Source organism: Chiloscyllium punctatum, chromosome 48 (genome assembly GCF_047496795.1).
Source record: "Chiloscyllium punctatum isolate Juve2018m chromosome 48, sChiPun1.3, whole genome shotgun sequence".
In the NCBI taxonomy this organism is placed as follows: Eukaryota; Metazoa; Chordata; class Chondrichthyes; order Orectolobiformes; family Hemiscylliidae; genus Chiloscyllium; species Chiloscyllium punctatum.
The window spans coordinates 44,586,911-44,611,567 of NC_092786.1; the positions used below are offsets into that span (position 1 = coordinate 44,586,911).

Here is a 24,657-nt window from a genome sequence, read left to right on the forward strand (position 1 = left end):
ATTACCACACTAACAATAATACTAAATTGACACTTTTGTAACTTGCACAAATGGGATACCATGAATCATAATTATAGCACAATTACAATTTGCACACAGGGCTCAATATGTAGTAGTGAATCAAAGTTCTGGACAGAAATTTGACGTATTATTTTTGTAGGCAGTCCAAATCAATGAACTGAATTAATTAAGAAAGAGAACTAAAAGATGTTGTCTGTCTGGCATGAGAAACTCTAAGGGCTGGATTTAACACTCATCTTACAGGAGAGTACACTAAATGCAGCAGGGTAATTAGTCCAGCATGGACCTGCTCACCTCTGCTCCATCATAATTTATACCAGCAATGGGAACATTGGGCTGTAGTGGATAGATTCTTGGTAAGCAAGGGGTTTGCAAGTTATTAGAAATAGACAGGAATGTGGTTTTCACGTTATAATCGTATCAGCCATGATCTTACTGAAAGCACAGCAGGATCAAGGGCCTCAATGGACTATTCCTGCTCCTTGTTCATATGTTCATAATTTGTTAGGTTGTTTCCACATTAAGAACAGTGTGCACATTAACTTCATCATTAATTTCTCAAAAATTTTTAGGCCAATTATAGGTTTGAATTCAAACTAAAATCACAGATCTTCAAAAAGGACTTTACTGAACTATTCCAGTTCTCAGTTTGAGCTGCTGAAAGCGTTTAGCCTTCAACATACCATAAAGTCGCCACAGTCCTAGAGGACTGCTCTCTTACTAGAGAGATGATTGGTGGTGGTTTAACATGAGGGTCACCATGCCTCAAGTGAGGTTAAAATGGTAGGACCTTCTTGGTAATGTCAGCCAAGACAGGAATTCAACCTGTGCTATGATGTCACTCTGCACTGCAAGCCAGCCACTCAGCCAACTGACCCAACATGCTTTACAACTGATGAAAAGACTTTCTCTGTAAACCATGCTCTAGTAAAATATGACGGATGCTTGAAGTCTGTGGGGATATATACTTCCAAAATTAAAATTTCATGAAGGGAATGAAAAGTTAAAACAATATTTGCCTTCATTTTAGACCAAATCAGAGAATAAGAAAATTATGGTGAATACTCAAAATTGCCTTTCTTTTTGTCTGGCAACCAACACAAAAAGATACACAATTACCAAAAGTCAAAATGATGTTGCTGGTTTAATGTTAACCTGGGATTTGTAGTAAGCAAAAACAAAATGTCCCTATGAAAATCTCTTGGAAAGAGAAGTAGTTATTTAAAATAAACATACTGTGACATTCAAAGTGGAAGACCAGATTTAAGGCAGACATTATTACCGTCAAAACACAATGTAATTTGTAAATTATATTAGAATATCGCTTTGAAAATAAATTACAAATCAATGTGAGATTAGTGCAAGATATTGATTAACCTAGAGCAAAGTCTATTCGGCAGCTTTAAAAAGAAAAGCAGGCAATGAGTATTTTTACTAGCACATGAAGGTGGATCACAATGGATGCATACATATTTTACTGAACTCTGCTTCTAGCCACCCTACTGAACTTCTTTCATAATGCCTAAGTATATGTCATTTTGTGCCAAGTGAGCAAATATAGCCTTTGAATGTCAACTTTCAATTTAAACAACTATTTTTTAAAAATATTTTGATCTGTACCTGGACTTGTCTGAAAATTCCTGGGTGATACTCATCTAAATACTTCACATGCCATACTAAAAATGAGCCATCTACAGGATGGATTGTGAACAGCATATCAGCATTCCTGTTCCATTCTGTTTGCAGTGTTTCAATTTTTCGATCCAACAATATGGTGGGCATTGAAATCCCCACAGCTGATGGTGTAGATACTTTAGTGCTTCCAACTTGCTCAGCTTCTTCGTTCTCATATTCTGATCCTTTCTCTGAAGTTTCATCTTGTTCTATAACAAAAGAGAAATAAAAATGGTTCAAACACGCCCATGCAATTAAAGTAATCATGTCTTAGTTACTTTGAGCTTCAGTGCACTCCACAGTTAGCAACACAAATTGGAGGAATTAATTTTCAAGTGTGAAGTTGCTTCAACAGGATAAAATGTTTGTTGTAAAAAAGGGAATCTCACAATTTGATAGAAAATTATCTAATATCACATAGTTAGCAATTAATTTTATACTGAAAGCACTATATGGCTTGCAGGGCTGAAGTTCTTAAAGAAAAGGAAAAGTGCTAGTTCTCTTCAAAACTAACAATCCATTAAAAATGAAAAGAAAATCAAATTTATGCATCCTGCAACTTAATTTTTTTTTGTCAGTAAATGACATACTGTTAAAATTGCTTGTTTCTACATTCCAACAGACATTTCAAGCTTTGTTCTTTGTAGGTAATGAACAATAATATTCTGTTCCACTGTTAAGCTCTTTGCAAGAATTTAAAGAATGCAGATTGTTAAAACAATTTCTCAGTAGTTTTCCAAAGTTCATTAACTCCATTTTCCAAACCATAGGTGTTACAAAACAATTTAATATTTCAGTTCATTTAAAATCTTTTAATCATTGGTGTGAACTAATTTTAACTAAGAAAAACGCCATCCTGCGTGTAGGTGACATAGGTGATTTAGATAGCCTAGTCTATATAAGTAACTGCCATTTAACCACAAGGGACCATTTCTTCCAACACCGTAATTCAATAAAGAGACAATAACACCAGGGATGGACTGGGAGGATGTGCAGCACATGAAAGGCTCAGAATATGCTTATTTTCATTGTAACCTATTATATTCTTCCTTCCACGAACAACATAGTTTACTCATTCCTTCCACTGTCATCTATCATTACGCAACCAGAATGAAATGTCTGGTTACTATATATATATATATCACTCAAAGGACTGAATACTGCAGGACAAGAAAGTAGACTTCCACCTTGAGGCACAAGGATTAAAAGCAGATAAGACTGACAAGTGAAACACTCTAAATGATTGCTGTAAGGGATTCCATATGATGCAAGCCTGACCAACTCAATGCACTAAAGTAAAAATATACAATGGCTGAATATCCTGAATAGTACAACTGGTCCAGAAAACCGAGATTACAGTGATGCAGCTGGGTTTGCTTTTCTGTGGTTTAGCTAGCACATTGTGGCAATACAGAGTTGATATCAATGATATTTTTGAGCTAAGCAATACCAAAGTAGGACAATATTTTTTCTAATTATGACAGGGATAAGAATGACTTTACCCATTCTAGAGCGAACAGTGCATAACATTTAATTCTAATTTTTAAAATAACAATTATATCAATTACTATCAAATAGTGTTGACATCATTAAAGCAAAATTTGAATGCTGAGTGTTTGATCTTTCTTCCTGCAGGCCAAATGAATGGACAGAAAACCTTAACAAAACACATAAATTAATTAAAAATCAAACTCTGCAGCAGATTAAATTCAGTTCTTCTACATCATAGAACATAAACATTTTACTTGCCTTGCTCACTGTTGTCGAGTTTCATTTTCAATCCATTCTGACTGACCGTGTCAACTTCATCCTCTGTCTGCTGATCTGTCAGCTTTCTTAATTGCTCCATGAATACTTCCATAGATGATGTAAAATGCAGTTCTTTATTGTTCAACCAGTGAACTACAAAATTTCCACCTCCCTCTTCAATGTTAAAAGCTGTGCCAGCTAGTGCTGGTGGAATATCTGCATAACAATTGAAAATTTATGTTCCACATTACATATCTAATGGAAATATTTTTCATATCCAATTGAATGATATTAGGCATCAAAATCAAACCAAAGCAAACAAATGGCACTTGGCTTTTTTTAAGATCTCTTCATAGTTAGGAAATCTTTTTTGAACCTATGTTTGTAAACTTAAGTTTAGTAAAATTTGTTGCACAACCAGTTTTTCCTACTTAAACCTCCAATTGCAACCCAACATACCTACATTCTAAACATTTCCAACCAATCTTAAATCTTGCTTCATAACATAGCAGAACTGATTAAATGTCACTTTTAGGTTGATCTCTAGCTTAAGTTCAAGGGCCATCAGTTTGTTCAGTTTAATATATTTGAAATTGTACTCCCAACCAAAACTGGTAGGCTTTACTGTCGGGAGCTATATAAAAAAAAGGCGGTCGTGGAAATTATAACGAGAGCCAGAAACCACCATGATCCAATATAACCGGCCTTAGGGTAAATTGAGTATAACGTCCCAATCAGAAAATTACAACAGAATCATTAAAATCTTGTTAAGTCACCGACTAAGACGTGAGCCATGACCTTTTGAGTTAAATCTAGCCCTAAGCTCCCTAACAAAGCTGTCTCCAAATCTGTCACAGATAAAAATATCATTAGGTGGGATGTAAAGATCTTAGGAGCAGAAAACGCAATCGGCTGATTTTAAATCCTCACAATTTTAGTCCCACCAAGTTCTGGAGACTCAAAATCAACCCTTATGACATTCTAGTCACAAGAAATTTACTGTTACCTTCAACAGTCAATTAGTTTTTGTTAAAAATGGGTTGGATTATTTTAGTATGGTAAAAGCAATTATAGTTCTACTCTGACTAATCCTAACCTGTAATAGGATTAATACTCGCTGCAATATGAAAGTGACAGAGTGCATTAACATAGTGTGAAATTTGTCTGTGAACTTCATGCGATTCCAGTTGGCTTGGCAAAACTTCAATTTGGGCAGCCAGGACGGAGGATCTGCGACGACTTCTTAGATGCTTCAAATGGTGAATTGTCTGCAAAAACACAATTAACAGTGCACTAATATTTATTCTTCTAGTAGATTAAGAATCCAAATTTAAAACCTGCTAGCATGAACCAAAACAATTTAAAAATAACTTGCATGGCCTTCCAGAAGATATTAACAACTGGCAAACTAGGATTTGATTATTAAATACAAAACAGTCACTCACAACATACAACACGGAGTCACCACATCGCACACAAGGGAAGAGATTGGGAAGGAGAGTCCTCATGGTAACCTTAGGTGGTGCAGGAACCCACAATGTTGACATAACTCGGCACTGCAATCCAACCATCCAGCCAACTAGCTAATTGTCTCAAAGACTTTACAGCACAATAGGGGGTCAAAGGGACTCATAAATAGTACAGGTTGACAAGAAAAGTTTACACAATTTTATATTATAGATTATAGAAATGTCTTTTATAGATATCTGTTCTAATATATGGTATTAATTATGAATTCTATTGGATTAATAAAGTAGGCTAGCATACATCAGACATTAAGCATGTGAGCACAAAATCTACCCCTTTTCTGAAAGATTCATTTAAGATTTATCATTTAATTAATAATCAATTGATTTATTCAACTATGGACACAAAAGTTGCAAATCAAGAAAATAAGTATCAAACCATTCAGTTATATATTTTATCTTCAAAATATTCAGGAAGTTGTAATTTTAACTAATTCATCCTTTTGTCTTCTTCTAAACAAATTATTTTCAACTATTATCTGTATTTGAAATTTAGCTGAATACACAAATAAAAGGGGAAAAAATACTAAACATTTTAATACCTCTCCTAAGACTGGTCCTCTCAACAAAAATCCAGCTCTTCAGGTTTCTAGGCTGCATTCTGTAACCGGAGTTTAACTTAATGGAAATGTTCCTACAATAGATTATAGCTACTCTGTCAAAATATTACTGAAGAATTAAAATTCCAATAATACAGCAATCCCACCTTGTACATCACTCTACTATAACCTCTAGAATCCAGGCTAAGCTACCAAATTTTATGATTCTAAAACAATACAAGTCCAAGAAGAGAAAGACTGGCAAAAGGAAAGTTGCAGCATATAGGGGCAGGGTATTTATGCTCTTTAAAGTTATAGTTATTACCTGACTGAACAAAATAAATTCTTCCAGAATCCACTGAATTTGTTCCTGGTTCTGGTTTACAATCTCAGAAAGAAGTTCATCATATTTTCAGTATTTAATAAACAGACCATCCTTACATGTCTCAGTGTGTACTGCTTTCACTTTGAAGAGTGTACCACACTCCCCAGCATTATCCCCAATGTAATCCTTTCACAGACTAAGAATATGCCTAAATGAAACATCACAACCATATCCACATTCCTGAGACATGCCATGAGGGAGTTGCAAAAACAATATTTAGCTTTGTTGTGCAATGAAAAAGTAGAATTGACAATGCATTGGAGTTCAGTGTTTAGGTTAGATGCCTACTTTTAATGAAGATGCTATGATTTCCTTTCCTTTGCCACTTTAAAAAGAGCTCCATTCTTAAATCTTGCTGCGTTTAAACTTACATGCAATCTTCTATAAACATTAGATTAGCAATTCAATGCCGTATCAATTTTGGCACCAAAGAAAACAGTAGCAAATATGTAGTAAACTTATAGGAGTATTGTATTTGCAATCCTAAATATTCCATGAAAACTAACACTGACATCTTTTAGGATGACATATACAAGTACATATTGTACAGCAATGTGTGCAAGACTGTGTTGTTGGCACAGGACTTGCCAAAATTTACCTCATAGTTCTTAAAGCCAAATTGGAATTACAAATTGCTATACTTATTTCAAAATTAGCATAGATAAATCATGATTTGGAGACGCTAGTGTTGGACTGGGATATACCAAGTTAGAAATCACACAACACCATGTTATAGTCCAACAGGTTTATTTGGAAGCACTAGCTTTTGGAGTGCTGCTCCTGATCAGGCAATCATCTGATGAAGGAGCAGCGCTCCAAAAGCTAGTGCTTCCAAATAGATAAAGCAAAAAAACACAATTCCTTTCTTTACTGTATTAATTCAGGCAGTTAAAGCATTTTTCCTGAGACATGTAGTAACTATCAGTTGGTATGAAGCATTCAAGTGGCAGAGCATGGAACAAGCAAACTTGATTGGTATCTATAAATTAGCTTAAAGATGTGTTGCTGGAAAAGCGCAGCAGGTCAGGCAGCATCAAAGGAACAGAAGAATCGACGTTTCGGGCATAAGCCCTTCTTCAGGAATCTTCCAGCAACACATTTTTAAGCTCTGATCTCCAGCATCTGCAGTCCTCACTTTCTCCTAATCTATTAATTAGCATAAATTAAACAAAGCATATTCATTGTTTCATTTGAAACTCTTTCCATTTTAAGGCCTTAAAACGATTACCTCCAGAGCATGCTGAATTTTGTCTTTCTGACTTCCACTGTGAGGAAGATTGCTGGTTGAGGTACTAATGGTAGATTCTGTCACTTGTCCTCCAAGAAGACTGTCGTCTGGCAATAAGGTTTCAGCCCAGAGCCGACAAACACCATCTTGACATGATGTCAGTAGTACGTTGCACACAGAACTTCTGGAGATAGAATATATTGGAATCTCATACACTCCAAATACAGTGGAGAAGTCTCCTATTCTACTGCAGTCATTCTGCAGTACACAATCAGTCACAGAAAGATAAAAGCAAGATTAAGGCTTTGGAAAACTGGACAAGACTATAAATTAGAATCAAATTTTGCATGTATTAAGTATTTTTGACTTGTCTTCATCGAAACATCAGCTATACCTTGCACCATATTTGAATTTCAAATGATAAAAAAAGTTCTGAGGCCTTACTTGTACAAATAAAATCACACTTTTCCAAAGAATACCATTCAGCAATTCAGCATATGCTCTCCATTCCTCTCTAATTGTTTGCAACCATTCATGAACATCTGAAAAAGGTTGTCCAATATGCAGGAAGCTCTTAAAATCCTGTTCTCAGCTAATGTCCACATTTATGGGCCATTCCATGAAACATCATTGTTTAGCAACCTGGAGTGAGGACTGCTGTTGATCTTCCCACTAGTAAACTAAGGGAGCTGAGGTCAATTGAAGTATCCTTAATCATGGTACCAAGTTAGACACCAACAGAGCTTTGAATCCGGAACTGCCTTTTGAACTTTGTTTACAAGATGAAGGACAGCATCACTGCAAATCAATTATTTTTTCATCCTCTCAGCAACAAGTACTTTATATCAAGTATGTAAAAGACCAGAGGCAAAGCAAAGGTTCTTGTATAATGCCTTAATAAAAACTCAAAAAACACCTCTTTGTACATCATAGCAGTTTAGATTTCAATGTAGTGCTCGTGGCTTTCTCAGGCTGTTCAAAAGCCAAATACCAAATGTTCAATTAAAAACTGACATTTAACTTTGATGAAACGAGCATGTCTCTAACCTTGGCATATATTTACTAGTCTTCCGCCATGAAAATCCTGTTACTGCACGAGGATGTGCCAGATACACAAAGGAAAAGTGTACAGCTGAAGAAGCATTCTTTTCCCCAAATGTTTCTGCACCTATTACAGCAGACTTCCAGCCAGTGGTAAGATACCATACTTTCAGAAGGGAGTCATCCTGCAGAGAACAACAACAACAAAAAAGCTTATGGTGATAGAAATAGTAAATGTTTATAAAAACTAAGTACTTCAAATGAAGTTCAGTGTTTCACAAATGCAGCTAGTAATCTTATCTTTGCAATTATATTTTGAAACATTAATTTCACTTCTACTTTTTAAATGCACTACTTATGTTAATACACAAAATTAATGTTATTGCTTGATTAGGAAAAAAGTCTTCCACAAAATCTTACTTTTCCTGCTGTTGCAAAGTATTCTCCATCAGGAGACCATTTCATGAGATATATTGGAATAGCAGTCCTAAATGGACAAAATGGGATATGTTAATGCATGATCAAACAGTTCAAGTTTTGTTTTAAATTGATTGAACTGTTTTTGTTATTAGTTATACAAGTTATTTTTAGTCCAAAAGTTAACTGCATTAACATGAATTGCAATCACTTACTTTCTGGATCCTTATTAATTAAAATAAACAATGGTTCTTAAAAAGGTAACAAAGAGCCAAAACTCAGTCAGAAGTTACAGCAAAAATGAGAGCTTAATCTCTATGCTTGATATTGAGTCAAAATAAATAGGAGTGCTTCATGTGGTCCACAACAAGCTTAAAAGCTGTTGCTGGCCTGTGATGGGTTTCCCTTTTGGTCCTGTCAGGTCACTACTGGTGAAGCAAGCAGGCCAATGTGGATGCCCTTAAAATGGACGAGCCATTTGTTAATGAGCTCCAATTCTGGGCTGACTTTATCACCCTCTATGATCTCTGCATTTCTCCAATTCTGGTTCCACCTGTACTGTGGGAGAGCCAATCCATTGGCAAATTACTTATTTACAATTAACCAAAATGTCTTTGACCTGGCATACCACAAGATGTCTGGCATTTTATAACCTTTGTAAAGTAAAAGCCTTCAGTAAAGAATTCAGAAACATAATACACTGGAACTCAAAGAAGCCAATTTAGATAGAGAAAATGTCATTAGTCCAACAAACAACCGAATATGACAGACAGTCATCCTTCATACCAAAGTACCTTCCTAAAGCTTCTTGAAACGATTCACATTTCTCCAATGTCCTGGATGGACAAACAATTTGTATGGATCACAATAAAATAAGAATTAAACTTCATGGAAATTATTTTGAGTTGAATTCTTACTTGCATTGCCAGATACATTTCCAATCATTTAAATCTGGGTGTAATCTGAATTCCTCAGCATGACTACTTTCTTCTTCTTCTAAAATGTCGGCAGGAGGCGGTGACCACAACTGCAGACAATCTGTAGCTGTCAATAACTGGTTACCTGAAAGAAAAATTACAATAAATGTAAACTAATAAGTATTAGAGAGTCCTGGTTTGGGATTTATTTGGAGTTAAGATTATATACACAGAAATGGAGGGTCAGAATCAAGTCTACCCTGGCAATCAAAATTGGATGCCTCTTGTAGTCACAAATGCAACACTCAAGACAGTAATCGAACATGGATAGTCAAAATCACTTGTTAGTCTAGGCTTCTGCCTAACAGGTAGGATAGTACAATACAGAAAAGCATCAGATAAAGAGACAGCATTGGCATAGTAGTATTGTTGCTGGACTTGAAATCCAAACGTCCAGGTCATGCTCTGAAGACTCTAATCCCACCATAGCAGATGATGGAATTTGAAATTAGAAATATGGAACTAAAGGTTGAATGAAGGCCACAAAACTATTGCCAAATGTTGTAAAAGCCCTTTTGAGTTATTAGTGCACTTTAGGGAAAGAAATTTGCCACATTTACTTGGTCTAGTGTACACGTGAGTCCAGACCCATAGCAATGTGGTTTGACTCACAACTGCCATCTGAAATGGCCTAGTAAGCCATTTAGTTGTATTCAATTGCTAAAAATTCAAAAAGGTGGACCATCTGGCATAAACCTTGGTACCAGAAACAACAATGGCAAATTCAGCCTCATTGACTCTACAAAATCCTCCTTTCTAATGTGCGAGGGCTAGTGCCAAAATTGGAAGAATTCCCAGACAAATCTAGCATGGTCATACTCAGAATCAAACTTTACAGACAGACAATGTTCCAGACATCACCATCAATTAATCCAACAGAATAGAGCAAGTACAGGATGCAGTATAGTGGCATACACATTCAGAGGGAATTGCCCTGGGACCATTCTTTATTCATTCATGGAATGTAGGCACTGCTGGCTACCATTTATTGCCCATCCATAATTGCTCAAAGGACACTTAATTGTCAATCTGGATTCATACATAAACAAAACCAGGAAAAGAGGTAGCTTTCCTTCCATAAAAGGCATTCGTGATGTAAATAGGTTTTAATGCTAATTAACAGCGTTTACATGTTCACCATTAGGCTAGATTTTAATTCAAGATTTTATTGAATTTAAAGTTCATTGTCTGCCAAAGTGGGATTCAAACTCATGTCCCCAAATGTTAGCAATGGGTTGACTCATCCATGGAGTATCATGACATTAGTTCAAACCTGGCAAGAAAAGTTTCTGCTATTACCACTTAGTGCTGCTCCCTCCCTACTGCTAAGGGGTGAGTACTCCTCCAAATTGAGCACCACTTGGACAAAACACTGATGGTGGCAAGGAAGCACTACAACTGACTAAGCTGGTCCAGTCCTAAAGTGCATAGCTGCTACACAGTGTGTGCAGGCCAGCAAATTGGAAAATAGATTTCAAACATAGTAACTCAACTCCAGTTTCTCAAGACTAGGAATCCATGAGGTATGGTGGGTGGTCAGTAGCAGCAGAACTGCAGTCAAACACAAGATAAAACCTCTTGGCGTGGCATGCTCCACTTACTATTATCAAGTCAGTCTATCAACACTAGTTTTAAAGAACAGTGTGAAAGGCTTGCCAGAACTGGCAATAGGCATTCCTAATAATGAAGTTTCAACCTAGTGAAGCCACAATGCAAGATTACATGTGTGCTAAACAGCATTAACCGTAAGTAATCAAGAGGCAAGTAATTCCACAACCAATGAATCAGATCACTCATTGCAATCTTGTTTCAAACATGGATAAAAGAGATGAATCCCAGAAGGGAAGGGAGAGTGACTGCCCTCAACATTAACACCACATCTGATTAAGCACAGCGTCAAGGAGCCCTAGCAGTATTTGTGTTGGGGAAAAACATTCCACTGGTTGGAGGCACATCTGGTACAAAGAAAGATGTTTGTAGTTATTGGAGATAAGTCATCTTAGCTCCAGAGCATCATTGAAGAACTGGTCAGAGTAGTGTCCTGAGCCCAACCATCTTCAGCTGCTTTATCAATGACATTCCCTCAATAATAAGGTCAGAAGTGGGATGATTGCAGAATGCTCAGCATTATTCACTACTATTCCATTATTGAAGTAGTCCAAGTCTAATCGCAGCAAGACCCAGTCAATATCCAGATTTGAGCTATTAAGTGGCAAGTAACATTCATGGCACACAATGCTTGACAGTGTCCATTTCAAACAAGAGTGATTTTAACATTCAATGGCATTACCATTACTGAATCCCACACTAACAAGAGACAGGGGGGTACAATTGACAAGAAATTGAACTGAACTACCCATATAAACACTATGACTAGAAGGGCAGGTCAAAGGCTTGAAATCCTACAGCAAGTAACTCTCTTCCAGACTTCCACAGTCTGTCCAACATCAAATCAGGAGTGTAATATGATTCAACTCCTTAAACAACACCTTCCAAACCTGTAATCACCACCGTCTAAAGGACACAAGCGGGAGATACTTAGAACTGCAAGTTTTCTTCAAGACACAAACCACATCACTGCTCCTTCATTGTTACTGGGTCAACATCCTGAAACTCCCTCCCTAACCTATACCAAATGGAATGCAGCAGCTCAAGAAGGTAGCTTATCATCACATGCTCAAGGACAAAACTAAAAATCACACAACACCAGGTTATAGTCCAACAGATTTATTTGGAAGCACTAGCTTTCGGAGCACTTATTAACCACCTGATGAAGGTGCAGTGCTCTGAAAGCTAGTGCTTACAAATAAACCTGTTGGACTACAAATCTGGTGTTGTGAGATTTTTAACTTTGTACTTCCTAGTCCAACACCAGCACCTCCAAAGCATTCTCAAGGACAATTAGAACTGGACAACAAATGCTGTATTGCCAGCAAAGCCCACATCTCTGAACAAATTATAAAAACAAAACCCTACCTGTGTTCTGTGTTAATATATTACACAGTTCAAACTTACTAAAACTCAACTGTGCTCTTGCATAACCTTTGGGGGTTCCTGTGATTTTGCTCTGGTGGCTTATAGGGAATGCTTTCTAGATATAGAATCATTAAAAAAAAGTTTACTGCATTAAAAAAAAGCCACTTTTCCCATTATGTTTGGACCAGTTGAAAATGAGTCACCCAGCCTCGTCCCATTGTCCAGTATTTGAGTGCATAGCCCTTCAGTCTACGACATTCGATGTGCATATTCAGACAACTTTTAAATGGGTGCTTTTGCCATTACAACTATTTGCACAGTGAGTTCTAGACATCTACCACTCTCCGCATGAAAACATATTTCTTCATCTCTCCTCTCATCCTTCCACCCATCACTTTCAATCTAAGGTCCCTAACCACTGCTAAACTAAGTAGGTTCCTCAATTTTGTACAACTCACATCAAAAACTTCCCTTAGCTCTTCCAAGGAGAACTTTAGCCTATATAGTCTTTCTTCATAGCTGTAGTTTCACTCTAGTCAACATACTCATAAAACTTATCTGCATCCCCTCTAGTGCAATTACCTTGGGGTAGCATGGTGATTCAGTGGTTAGCAATGCTACCTCAGTGCCAGGGACCTGGGTTCAATTTCAGCCTCGGGCGACTGTCTGTGTGGAGTTTGCACATTCTCCCAGTGTCTGCGTGGGTTGCCTCCAGATGCTCTAGTTTCCTCCCATAGTCCAAAGATGTCCAGGTTAAGTGGACTGGCCATGCTAAATTGCCCTTCAAAGATGTGGGATTAAGTGTATTAGCCATGGAAAACGCAGGGTTACAGGGATGGAGGTAAGTCGGATGCTCTTTGGAGAGTTGGTGTGGGCTTGTTAGACCGAACGGTCCATTTCTACACTGTAGGGATTCTGTATGATATATATGGTTTCTGTAATGAGGTGACCAGACTGTATTCAGGTTGTAGCCTAATTAATAATTTATACAGATTCAGCAAAATTTCCCTGGTTTCATTCTACAGCTCAGCCAGTCAAAGGATTCTATCTGCCTTTTTAACCACCTTTTAGACCTGCATTATATCTTTAGAGATCTAAAGACATTCTATCCGAGGTCCCTCACTTCCTCTAACCCTTTCAGCATTCTCCATTGATTCCACATTCATTTGCCTTGTTTGACATTCCCAAATGCATCACAGAACACTGCTATGCTGAATTCCATTTACTACTCTTCTGCCCACCTGACTAGTCCATTGATATTTTGCTACAGTGTAGAGCTATCCTCTTCACATTAACCACGTGGCCAATTCTTGAGTGTCATCTGCAATTTTTTTGATCATGTCCCCTATACATCTAAACCATTAGTGTTTATTGAGCCCTTGAGAACACCACTGGAAACTATCTTTCAGTAGTAAAAACAGTCAACAAGTACTTTTGGTTTCCTGAACTTGTATATTCAACTTGCTTCCTTTCACTTGAATCAATGGGCTTTCCTTTTTTTTTTAAAATGTCTACCAACTGAGAGCTCGTCAAAAGTCTTGCTAAAGTCCATTTATATAAGTAACTGGAATGTACAACTTCTATTAAACAAATAGTATTCTAGAACTGCAGAAATTTTAAGAAATTTGAAAAGGAAATTGTTAAAATTACAATTGCTAAACTGCAGAACTTCAAATCTAAATGTACAATCTATTACAAAAATATCAATTTCCACCTCCAATGCAGTTTGTCTCTTCTGTGTGTGCTTAATGACCTCTCTAATATTTCCTTTAAAGCACTAAGAGAGTATCCTTACAAAGTTTTGCACCCTTTAACTCTAAATCAAAAAAGTTTTAAAAAATAATTTTTAAACTGCAAAAGTTTGATTCATACTTTTTTTTTCAAATAAACGTAAATCTAGAGGAACAGCATATTTCAGTAAGAATTTCTACATAGATAAGACTATCATTTTGAAACTACAACAAAGATATTTAAAAATACACTAAGTAGTGCTTTGAGGACATCAGATCACCATACAAATTCAGTTACCTTGTGGATCCCAAGCCAAATTGTATGCCATAGACTGAAGAAAGAACTGCCCCGTCTTTTGCCATTGATAACTTAGGACCTGTAGTTTTTGAGGTTAGTTAAAACAAAAAATGAAAACAACTTTAGTTCTGCAAAGAAATAAAAAAAGCTTAACAACCAACAGCTTGAACAAAGTAAATTCAACTTGAATTTCACTTCATTAAATGGTTATCATCTGTACCTTTTGAAAAATTAAGGAAATTAGAATTTCACAGGTCATGCTTGCTGAAATTCTAAATGCATTGACAGCAAAACATATTACAAACAAATTTCAAGTAAATCAATATTGACTGGAACTCAACTTTAAAGAGTTAAACCTATTTGGATATACTACTTTGTTGCACTAAGCAACATAGTTCTTTTTTAATTAACAGTTAACAATCCTTGACAGAAGCACTAATATAGTCTTGATAACTACATACTTATTTGTAGCAAGTTGAAAAAGCACTTAGTTGAGGTCTAGATCTCACTTTGTTAGCTTTACCAATGACCTTCTAGTGTTAAGCAATGCAATGACTCCATAATATGATAATTACTCTATTTTACTGCTCAGACTAGATGTCTTGCTCTTTGATAATAACAACATTATTCCCAATCAATCAGTACATGAATTGATTTTAAAAGGGTACAGTATTGAACTCTCAATTCAATGAGAAGGTTATCTTAACCTTTGTCAGTCAGAAAGAGGAAACTCTGGTAGTCAGACATTAATAGTGTACCAAAAGTGACTTTCTTCTGGCACTTTGATATTTGAAGCGAGATGCTGGGATCACTACATGCCTGTACTTCATAATGGTTAATACTGGGTCAAGTTACATTCATTTTCATACAGTATGTTGAATGCATTTCAGTTCGAGCAGTTTCCAAAAAACCCCATCAAAGATTAATTTCAGGACATCAGCTTAGTCAGGTAAAATAGCTTTGATCTGCAACTGATCAGCAACTAATAAGTTACAGCAGTATAGATACACTGCTGTAATCCTAACCCTGTACTTGCTTCATCAAGGAAATACCACTGATAGTGACTGCTATGTTATACTAAAAGACAACACAATCATACTAGCTTCAACTGAAAGTAGCATTGTACAAGAACCTGGCACAACTACAAATTGGAGATAACAGCGTAGATCATCTCTCATTTTTGAGGAAGACTATAATGTGGAAATAACAGCTGAAGGCATTGTTACTGATTTCCGTTCCGTTGGTTTTGAAATAATGATTGACTTGTCTCAGCGTAACTCTCAAATTTTCTAGATAAGGAAGTCAGTTGGTGAACTGCGATGCTGAGTTAATGCACAGTTGGAACAAATCCACCATTAACACACTCATTACAGGTCTAAAACCTCTTATGACCAGGACAATTTGTTCAAATTCATCATTTTTATTCAACTTCTGCCTCAGAATTCTGCATACTCATTATATTATGGTGACCCAGCCTCTACACTTCGGTGTATTTGTCACATAATTATGTATAATCAAAAGATCCAGAACACAGTGCACATTTGAATATTAATCAGTGCCCTGGTACTGGAAACCTTACTGACTCTTCCCTTCTCTGATACTATATCAGCTTGTTGGCTGATAGTTACTTGATTTGGAGAAAAGGTGGAATATTTCACTGAAATTTTTATATGTTTCATTTCATTCCCTCTTTAAAACTAAAGCAGGTTCAGCACAACTACAGATTTTGATTTAAGTGAAGAATTTTGTATGAACAGTATGCACAGAGTCCCTTAAAGGTTCCTCTTTAAATCGTTAGTATGAGGAAGAGGTTTGAGAGGTCTTGGCTTACTTCTGACCATGACTTTCCCTTCTAGATTTGTTCTTTAAAGCCGCAAAATCTACTCTTGTCTTTGGATATTAACAAACTGCAAAAAGATAAAAGGGCCTTCCAATGATTTTGAAAAACATTATTTTCCAGCGTATTAAAACTGATCTAGATTAAACCTTAAAACAAATGGCAGAATTTCCCTTTCCAAGATGAGAAGCAAGTCTACAAGGCTATGGGCTGTGAGGTGGAAGGGGGACTTTGGGGTGGAGCGGAATTATCACATGGTGGTCTTCCCTCTATATTAAATTAATTTGCAACCAAAGCCACATTTTAGGAGGTGTGCGCTACATTTCCTAGGAGTCATCATGGCTCATACAGACTAGTATTCTCACATGTGCCTACCTCTTTCTGAGATCATTAGCCTTTACATAGATGGCTCCTGGGAAACAGAGTAGCTCCTCTAAACTAGTCCTTGACACCTACACGAACAGCACAGACAGACAACTGTACTCATGCTTCCATCAGGATTATAGTGGAACAGACCACAGAACTCATGAAGGTGAGATTTTGCTAAGTGCATTGCTCCCATAGGAATTTGTAACATAGCTTATACATACAGCATTGGGGGGTGCGCGCATTCTGGATGCAGATGAAATGGAGGGAGTTGACATGCCTGGAGCATTCAAGGAAGCTGCTTTAGGGGTTCTAGTGTGTTGTTCCTCCTCCCTACAGGTTCTTGGTTGCTGCTAACACTGTCTGTCTGAGAGTAAGGAGCAGCTGGAATCAAGTCGAAGTGCCTTGTCCCCATTTGCTTTGCTGAGCAACCAAAGCTAAAGCAATGGATGTAGGTTCAAGAACATTCTTGGCACTAAGCATTCTGCTGGACCTGGGTCCCCAAGGTAGCAGCTCCCTCTTCCATGGAGGCAGTTGAACAATTGTGTACGACAGTCAGCATAGTAGTGAGAAGATGGAAGTTTTCCTCCATCTTTTGTTTCAGCTTGTAATGGCTCTGGTACAGTTGGCTGATGTTCCTGTACTCACTGAAGTAAAAGCCTCTATACTGGTGGAGGATGCAGATTAATGTGTTGCCAGTGGATCCTTTGAGGGTGCACGGGCTTCCTCTTCAAAGATAGCAAAGTTGTTGAGGGATTCATACGGTTGCCTCTTCTTTCTGGAGGTTTCCTGACTGCCATTAGTGCCTAACCAGGCTGCCTGGGTTTGGTGGGGTGGACTCCTTTACTGTCACCCAGAAAGAGGACAAATGTTATCTACAACAATCTGTCTCCAAGAAGCAGGGAACTAGCTTATTTTTTTTCTGAGCCAACTGGTTGGGGTTTAGAGATGACCTCCATAGTGTGAGGGGTAGTTTCTAGATTGCAATGTCCAGGTGGATTTTATGTATTGCACCAGAACCTTGGAGGCCAGAAGATCCCATCAATATAGTGGGATGAGCTCACTCTCTCAGCGGAGCAGGTAAGGGCTGTTTGGCAGTGGCTGCTTGAAGGCTCAGTGATGTTTGTTTAACGGTTTAAATTTGAAAGTTTTTTTTTAAAAAAGTGCGCGGAGCGGACCTGGAAGCTGGTGTAGCGCAAGCTTACCTGGGTAGGTTTTTTTCCCTCTATAAAAGCGCGCAGGAGAGGAACTACAGAGGTAGTGCCTCCCACCCGCCCTCTTCCTCTAACCTAATAAGACCCGTTGTGGTAAATAGGTAAGTGCTGCATTTTGCTTGTTTTATTCTTTAGACCTATATTTTTTTTTGAAAAGGTTACTTTTAGAGGGATGGCAGTGAAGGCAGTGTTCCTCTTTAAGGTGAGGGATGCCATGGTCGTCCCTGCTGATTACACTTGCAGGAAGTGCACCCATCTCCAGCTCCTCCAAGACCGTGTTAGGGAACTGGAGCTGGAGTTGGATGAACATAGGATCATTCGGGAGGCAGAGAGGGTCATAGATCGAAGCTTTAGGGAAGTAGTAACTCCAAAGGTTGCAGACAGATGGGTGACAGTGAGGGGGACTGGGAGGAAGCAGCCAGTGCAGAGACCCCCTGCAGCCGTTCCCCTCAAAAACAAGTATACCATTTTGAATACTTGTGGGGGGGGGGGGGTCGACTTACCAGGGGTAAGCAATGGGGTTCAGGCCTCTGGCACGGAGCCTGTCCCCGTTGCTCAGAAGGGAAGGGTGGAGAAGAGCAGAGCAATAGTTATTGGGGACTCGATAGTTCGGGGAACAGATAGGCGCTTTTGTGGGGGCGAGAGAGACTCACGTTTGGTATGTTGCCTCCCAGGTGCAAGGGTACATGACGTCTCTGATCGTGTTTTCCGGGTCCTTAAGGGGGAGGGGGAGCAGCCCGAAGTCGTGGTCCACATTGGCACCAACAACATAGGTAAGAGGAGGGCTGAGGATGTTAGGCAGGCTTTCAGGGAGCTAGGTTGGAAGCTCAGAGTTAGAACAAACAGCTGTTGTCTCTGGTTTGTTACCCGTGCCACGTGATAGAGAGTCGAGGAATAGGGAGAGAGAACAGTTAAATGCATGGCTACAGGGATGGTACAGGAGGGAGGGATTTCGGTATCTGGATAACTGGGGTTCTTTCTGGGGAAAGTGGGACCTCTATAAACAGGATGGTCTACACTTGAACCTGAGGGGCACCAGTATCCTTGGGGGGAGGTTTGCTAGTGCTCTTTGGAAGGGTTTAAACTAACTCTGCAGGGGTATGGGAACCTCGACTGTAGCTTTAGGGTGCAGGACCTGGAGTGTAGGGAGGTTAGGAACATGGCATCAATCTCAAAGGAGGGTGCCTGTAAACAGGAAAGTGGCTTGAAGTGTGTGTACTTCAATGCAAGAAGCATATGAAATAAGGTAGGTGAACTTGCAGCGTGGGTTGGTACCTGGGATTTCGATGTTGTGGCTATTACAGAGACATGGGTAGAACAGGGACAGGATTGGCTGTTGCAGGTTCTAGGGTTTAAATGTTTTAGTAGGGTCAGAGGTGGGGGTAAAAGAGGGGGAGGTGTGGCATTGCTTGTCAAAGATAGTATTACAGCGGTGGAAGGGATGATGGATGAAGACTCGCCATCTGAGGTAGTTTGGGCTGAGGTTAGAAATAGGAAAGGTGAGGTCACCCTGTTAGGAGTTTTCTACAGGCCTCCTAATAGTCCTAGAGACATAGAAGAAAGGAGTGCGAGGATGATTCAGGAGAAGAGTGAAAGTAATAAGGTGGTTGTTATGGGGGACTTTAACTTTCCTGATATTGGCTGGGAAAACTATAGCTCGAGGTCGTTAGATGGGTCGGTGTTTGTCCAATGTGTGCAGGAGGGTTTCCTGACACAATATGTAGATAGGCCAACAAGAGGTGAGGCCATACTGAATTTGGTTCTGGGTAACGAACCAGGCCAGATGTTAGAATTGGAGGTAGGTCAATGGGGACAATGACCACAATTCGGTGACTTTTACTCTAGTGATGGAGAGAGTTAAGTGTGCACTGCAGGGCAAGAGTTATAGCTGGGGGCAGGGAAATTATGATGCGGTGAGGCATGACTTAGGATGTATGGCTTGGAAAAGTAGGCTTCAAGGGAAGGGTGCAATCGATATGTGGAGCTTGTTCAAGGAGCAACTATTGAGTGTCCTTGATAAGTATGTACCTGTCAGGCAGGGAGGAAAGGGCCGTGTGAGGGAGCCGTGGTTTAATAAGGAATTGGAATCCCTTGTTAAAGGGAAGAGGGTGACCTATGTAAAGATGAGGGGTGAAGGTTCAATTGGGGCTATTGAGAGTTATAAGGTAGCCAGGAAGGATCTGAAGAGAGAGCCAAGAGCAGCAAGGAGGGGACATGAAAAGTCCTTAGTTGGTAGGATTAGGGAAAACCCAAAAGCTTTCTGTAGGTATGTCAGCAATAAAAGAATGATAAGGGTAGGAATAAGTCCAGTCAAGGATAGTAGTGGGAAGTTGCGTGTGGAGGCTGAAGAGATTAGGGAGACACTGAATGAATACTCTTCATCAGTATTCACTCAGGAACAGGACATTATTGCCGATGTGAATATTGAGTCACAATTAATTAGAATGGATGGTTTTGAGGTATGTAGGGAAGTATGGGTATGTATGGAAATTCTGGAAAGGGTGAAAATAGATAAGTCCCCTGGGCCTGATGGCATTTATCCTAGGATTCTCTGGGAAGCAAGGGAGGAGATTGCAGAGCCATTGGCCTTGATTTTTATGTCCTCGTTGTCTACAGGAATAGTGCCAGAAGACTGGAGGATAGCAAATGTGGTTCCCTTGTTCAAGAAGGGGAGTAGGGATAACCCTAGTAACTATAGGCCGGTGAGCCTCACTTCTGTTGTGGGCAAAGTCTTAGAGAGAATTGTAAGGGATAGGATTTATGAACATCTGGATAGGAATAATGTGATCAAGGATAGTCAGCATGGTTTTGTGAAGGACAGGTCGTGCCTCACAAACCTTTATGAATTCTTTGAGAAGGTGACTAAGGAGGTGGACGAGAGTAAAGTGGTAGATGTGGTGTATATGGATTTTAGTAAGGCGTTAGATAAGGTTCCCCATGGTAGGCTACTGCAAAAAATACGGAGGTATGGCATTGAGGGTGAGTTGGAGGTTTGGATTAGGAATTGGCTGGCTGGAATAAGACAGAGGGTAGTAGTTGATGGTAAAGGTTCATCTTGGAGTGCAGTTACTAGCGGTGTTCCGCAAGGATCTGTTTTGAGACCATTGCTGTTTGTCATTTTTAAAAATGGCCTGGAGGAGGGGCTAGAAAGTTGGGTGAGCAAGTTTGCAGATGATATGAAAGTCGGTGGAGTTATTGATAGTGAGGAAGGATGTGGCAGATTACAGCGGGATATAGATAAGCTGCAGAGCTGGGCAGAAAGGTGGCTAATGGAGTTCACTGCAGGTAAGTGTGAAGTGATTCACTTTGGTAAGAGTAACAAAAAGATGGGGTACTGGGCTAATGGTCCGATACTTGGTCGTGTGGATGAGCAGAGGGATTTTGGTGTCCATGTACACAGATCTCTGAAAGCTGCCACCCAGGTAAATAGTGCGGTGAAGAAGGCATATGGCGTACTGGCTTTTATTGGTAAAGGAATTGAGTTCCGGAGTCCTGAGGTCATGTTGCAGTTGTAGAAGACTCTGGTGCGGCCGCATCTGGAGTATTGTGTGCAGTTTTGGTCGCCATACTATAGGAAGGATGTGGAGGCACTGGAACGGGTGCAGAGGGGGTTTACCAGGATGTTGCCTGGTATGGTAGTAAGATCGTATGAGGAAAGGCTGAGGCACTTGGGGCTGTTTTCATTGGAGAAAAGAAGGTTTAGGGGTGACTTGATAGAGGTGTACAAGATGATTAGGGGTTTAGATAGGGTTGACCATGAGAACCTTTTTCCACGTATGGAGTCAGCTATTATGAGGGGGCATTGCTTTAAATTAAGGGGTGGTAGGTAAAGGACAGATGTTAGGGGTAGATTCTTTACTCAGCGAGTTGTGAGTTCATGGAATGCCCTGCCAGTAGCAGTGGCAGACTCTCCCTCTTTACAGGCATTTAAACGGGCATTGTATAGGCATATGGAGGATAGTGGGCTAGTGTAGGTTAGGTGGGCTTGGATCGGCGCAACATCGAGAGCCAAAGGGCCTGTACTGCGCCGTATTTTTCTATGTTCTTTGTAATAGTGAACACCTCCAGCTTACTCAGAATATGATTTGCTAAATAATATCCTCAATATATTCCTTACACAACCAATGAGGAAAGAAGCACCTGATTGTGTGAGAGAATGCACCCTGTGCTACAACAGAAATGAGACCACGAAATTTACTTACCACAAACTTCAAATGGAAAAGTCCTGGCCTAAATCTGGAAGAGCTCATTTTCTGGATTTAAAGTTAGTGTATCACCCTTAAATGAACATTAAGAAAGGGATACACTGCATATTTTTTCTTTAAAGGGATGGGATACTTACGAGTTTTCTTTTGTAATGGCTTACAGGCAATGGCTCAAAGATGCAAACAGTGTTCCCATAAGAAGCAGCAATCTAAAAATGACACAATGAAAGCTATTTATTCAATGATCTCAAGTTCCTCGAGTCACATGTACATAATAGAGGTCACCCTAATTTCCAGCACTACAATTTCACTTCAGTGCGCATCATGCTATGAAATGTCATTGTGGTTTAACTTGTGATTTTGTTGCACATTCCTTATATCTATTTAAAATTAAACTTTCAATGATTCACTGCACTAAACAGTAATTATTTCATTAGAAAAAAAAACAGCCAGCTGCATATTGTGGTTTCTATGATCATGTCTTTGTATAACTGATCAGGAGACAAGAAACAGCGGCTGGAAGGTTTTTCCTGAACAAAGTACAAGACCACATATATATAAATGCAGATGCTTGTGATCCAATCAAGTTAAATGCATTTGGCAATACCAATTCATGAAAACATCACTCAACACAGAAGATCCATGCTGTTGTCAGCAGAATTATGACATTTTATGGTAAACTGAACAGCTCACAATGCCTCTTATAAGGAATACTTTACACCTGCTATTCACACAGCCACATTCATCAACGTTCTGAAAGCCTGTCAGCAAACGGAGGAATTAAAATTTTTTTGAGGGTAAAGGTGAGTCCAAGGAGACAATTATGGAAGCTCCAAATTCAATATTTGAGTACAGTAGATGGCTGGAGAGTACAGCACAACTACACATGATCAATTAGTCATCTTGGTTTACCTGAGACTGGGATTCTGCATTCTACATAACACTAGACAAATACTTTGTAGGTTCAAATTTAACTGTTCAAACAGAACCAAGTTTAACAGTTGCTTACTCAGGTAAACTGTGGTTTTATCTGGTTAAATGTCATCAGTACCGATTAAGGCATGTGGCTGCTCCGCATCCCTATTTCTGCACACCCATAGTTAAACTCTTTGGACTTAAAGGAGGTGCCCCTAGAGTTCTACTGGAACGCTTAGAAATAGTGCTAAAATATTACACAATTCTCAGATAACGCACAATCCTAAAATATACATTAATTTTTTTAAAAATCAACTGGATTATGGACTGATAAAATTCGACTAGAACAGTTCTGTATACAAGGCAAAGCAGCATATTGGAACCCAAAAATAGGGTACAACCCTCCATCGCATACATCACTGGGACTAATCCAATAAAGTTATCATACTCTGCCTTGCTGAAGGGAGCACTCCACACAGCCCACTTGGATATTGCCATGTTTAGCACCAGGGATGATCTGAACACATTCAAAATCACTTCCAAGAATCACTATGTCGCATCCTGATGCGTATGCCTAGAAAAGCAGAAATCAGAAGGAACAATTAAATTGACTAATCTCACAAATGTTTTCTAACTTAATTAATGCTTCATGAGATTAAGGGAAAAGCTACAAGTGAATAAAGAAAATTAATTTAAATGGGAAACAGAATTGCCATGAATGATAACTGAATTTAATGACAACATCCAAGTCACATTTAGTGTTAGTTAGCTCCTCTCCCTTCAAATTTCTTCCAATTTCTCCCGGGCTAGCATTTTCTGACTTTCAGTCTCTTTCTCATGCTTTTCTCTATACTTTCTAAGCTTTTACACAATTTACCTTTCTAGTTTCTCTTTTTGTGAAAACATGTGGCTAGCAAATTACTTTTTTCTTTCTGTAAGCCAACCCTTTGTCTGCTTAGCCTTCACTGTTTTTCCCACTGCTTCTTGCATATTCGGTTTTCTGGAAATAATCTGTAAACCAGGCAACATTTGTGGGATAAAAACAAAGTTACATTTTCAGGTCAATAATAATTCTTTCCACAGTTGCTGTTGGATATGCTGAATATTTCCAACATTTTGTTTTTATTTCAGATATCTAGATTCCACAATACACTGTATACAGTATTGTTATTCTTTTATATTATGTTTTCAGATGTACATAGCACATTTTTAAAGATCCTTGAAGCAGCAGAAACAACCAAGATTATTTTAGTAAGGCTGAAGTCATTGACAATCCACCTGAGGGCATCAGTAAAGAATCCCTTTGATAGCTGAAGACAGATGCTCAGAATCACCTTGGCACTCATGCCTAGAAAAAGCCAACACTACTGTGGAGTAAGAGTAACTCCCCAATTAAAGAATTATTTTAAGCACATATTAATTTCAAAAAGAAATGCAGTCTTGGATCAGTAAAGGCCTGTTACTAGATTTGCCCATTATAAAGTTGCCAGCTCTTAGCAAAACATCCACTCTTGCCATCATTAATTTACATTTCAATTTCACACAATAATTATTACTGG

General features: G+C 38.7%; 1 protein-coding gene across 4 annotated transcripts in view; it reads right to left on the minus strand.

Moving 5' to 3' along the window:
- dmxl2 (Dmx-like 2) overlaps nucleotides 1-24,657 on the minus strand; it is a 141,772-nt gene that overhangs the window by 97,842 nt on the left and 19,273 nt on the right. For all 4 annotated transcript variants that reach the window (XM_072565098.1, XM_072565099.1, XM_072565097.1 and 1 more), the window contains exons 2-11: nucleotides 23,547-23,672; nucleotides 22,321-22,392; nucleotides 14,562-14,640; nucleotides 9,498-9,642; nucleotides 8,584-8,650; nucleotides 8,170-8,348; nucleotides 7,123-7,306; nucleotides 4,541-4,712; nucleotides 3,445-3,660; nucleotides 1,642-1,904 (exon numbers count right to left, since the gene is read on the minus strand). In XM_072565098.1, coding sequence (XP_072421199.1) covers nucleotides 1,642-1,904; nucleotides 3,445-3,660; nucleotides 4,541-4,712; nucleotides 7,123-7,306; nucleotides 8,170-8,348; nucleotides 8,584-8,650; nucleotides 9,498-9,642; nucleotides 14,562-14,640; nucleotides 22,321-22,392; nucleotides 23,547-23,672 — 1,503 coding nt within the window. The remainder of the gene's footprint in view (nucleotides 1-1,641; nucleotides 1,905-3,444; nucleotides 3,661-4,540; nucleotides 4,713-7,122; nucleotides 7,307-8,169; nucleotides 8,349-8,583; nucleotides 8,651-9,497; nucleotides 9,643-14,561; nucleotides 14,641-22,320; nucleotides 22,393-23,546; nucleotides 23,673-24,657) is intronic.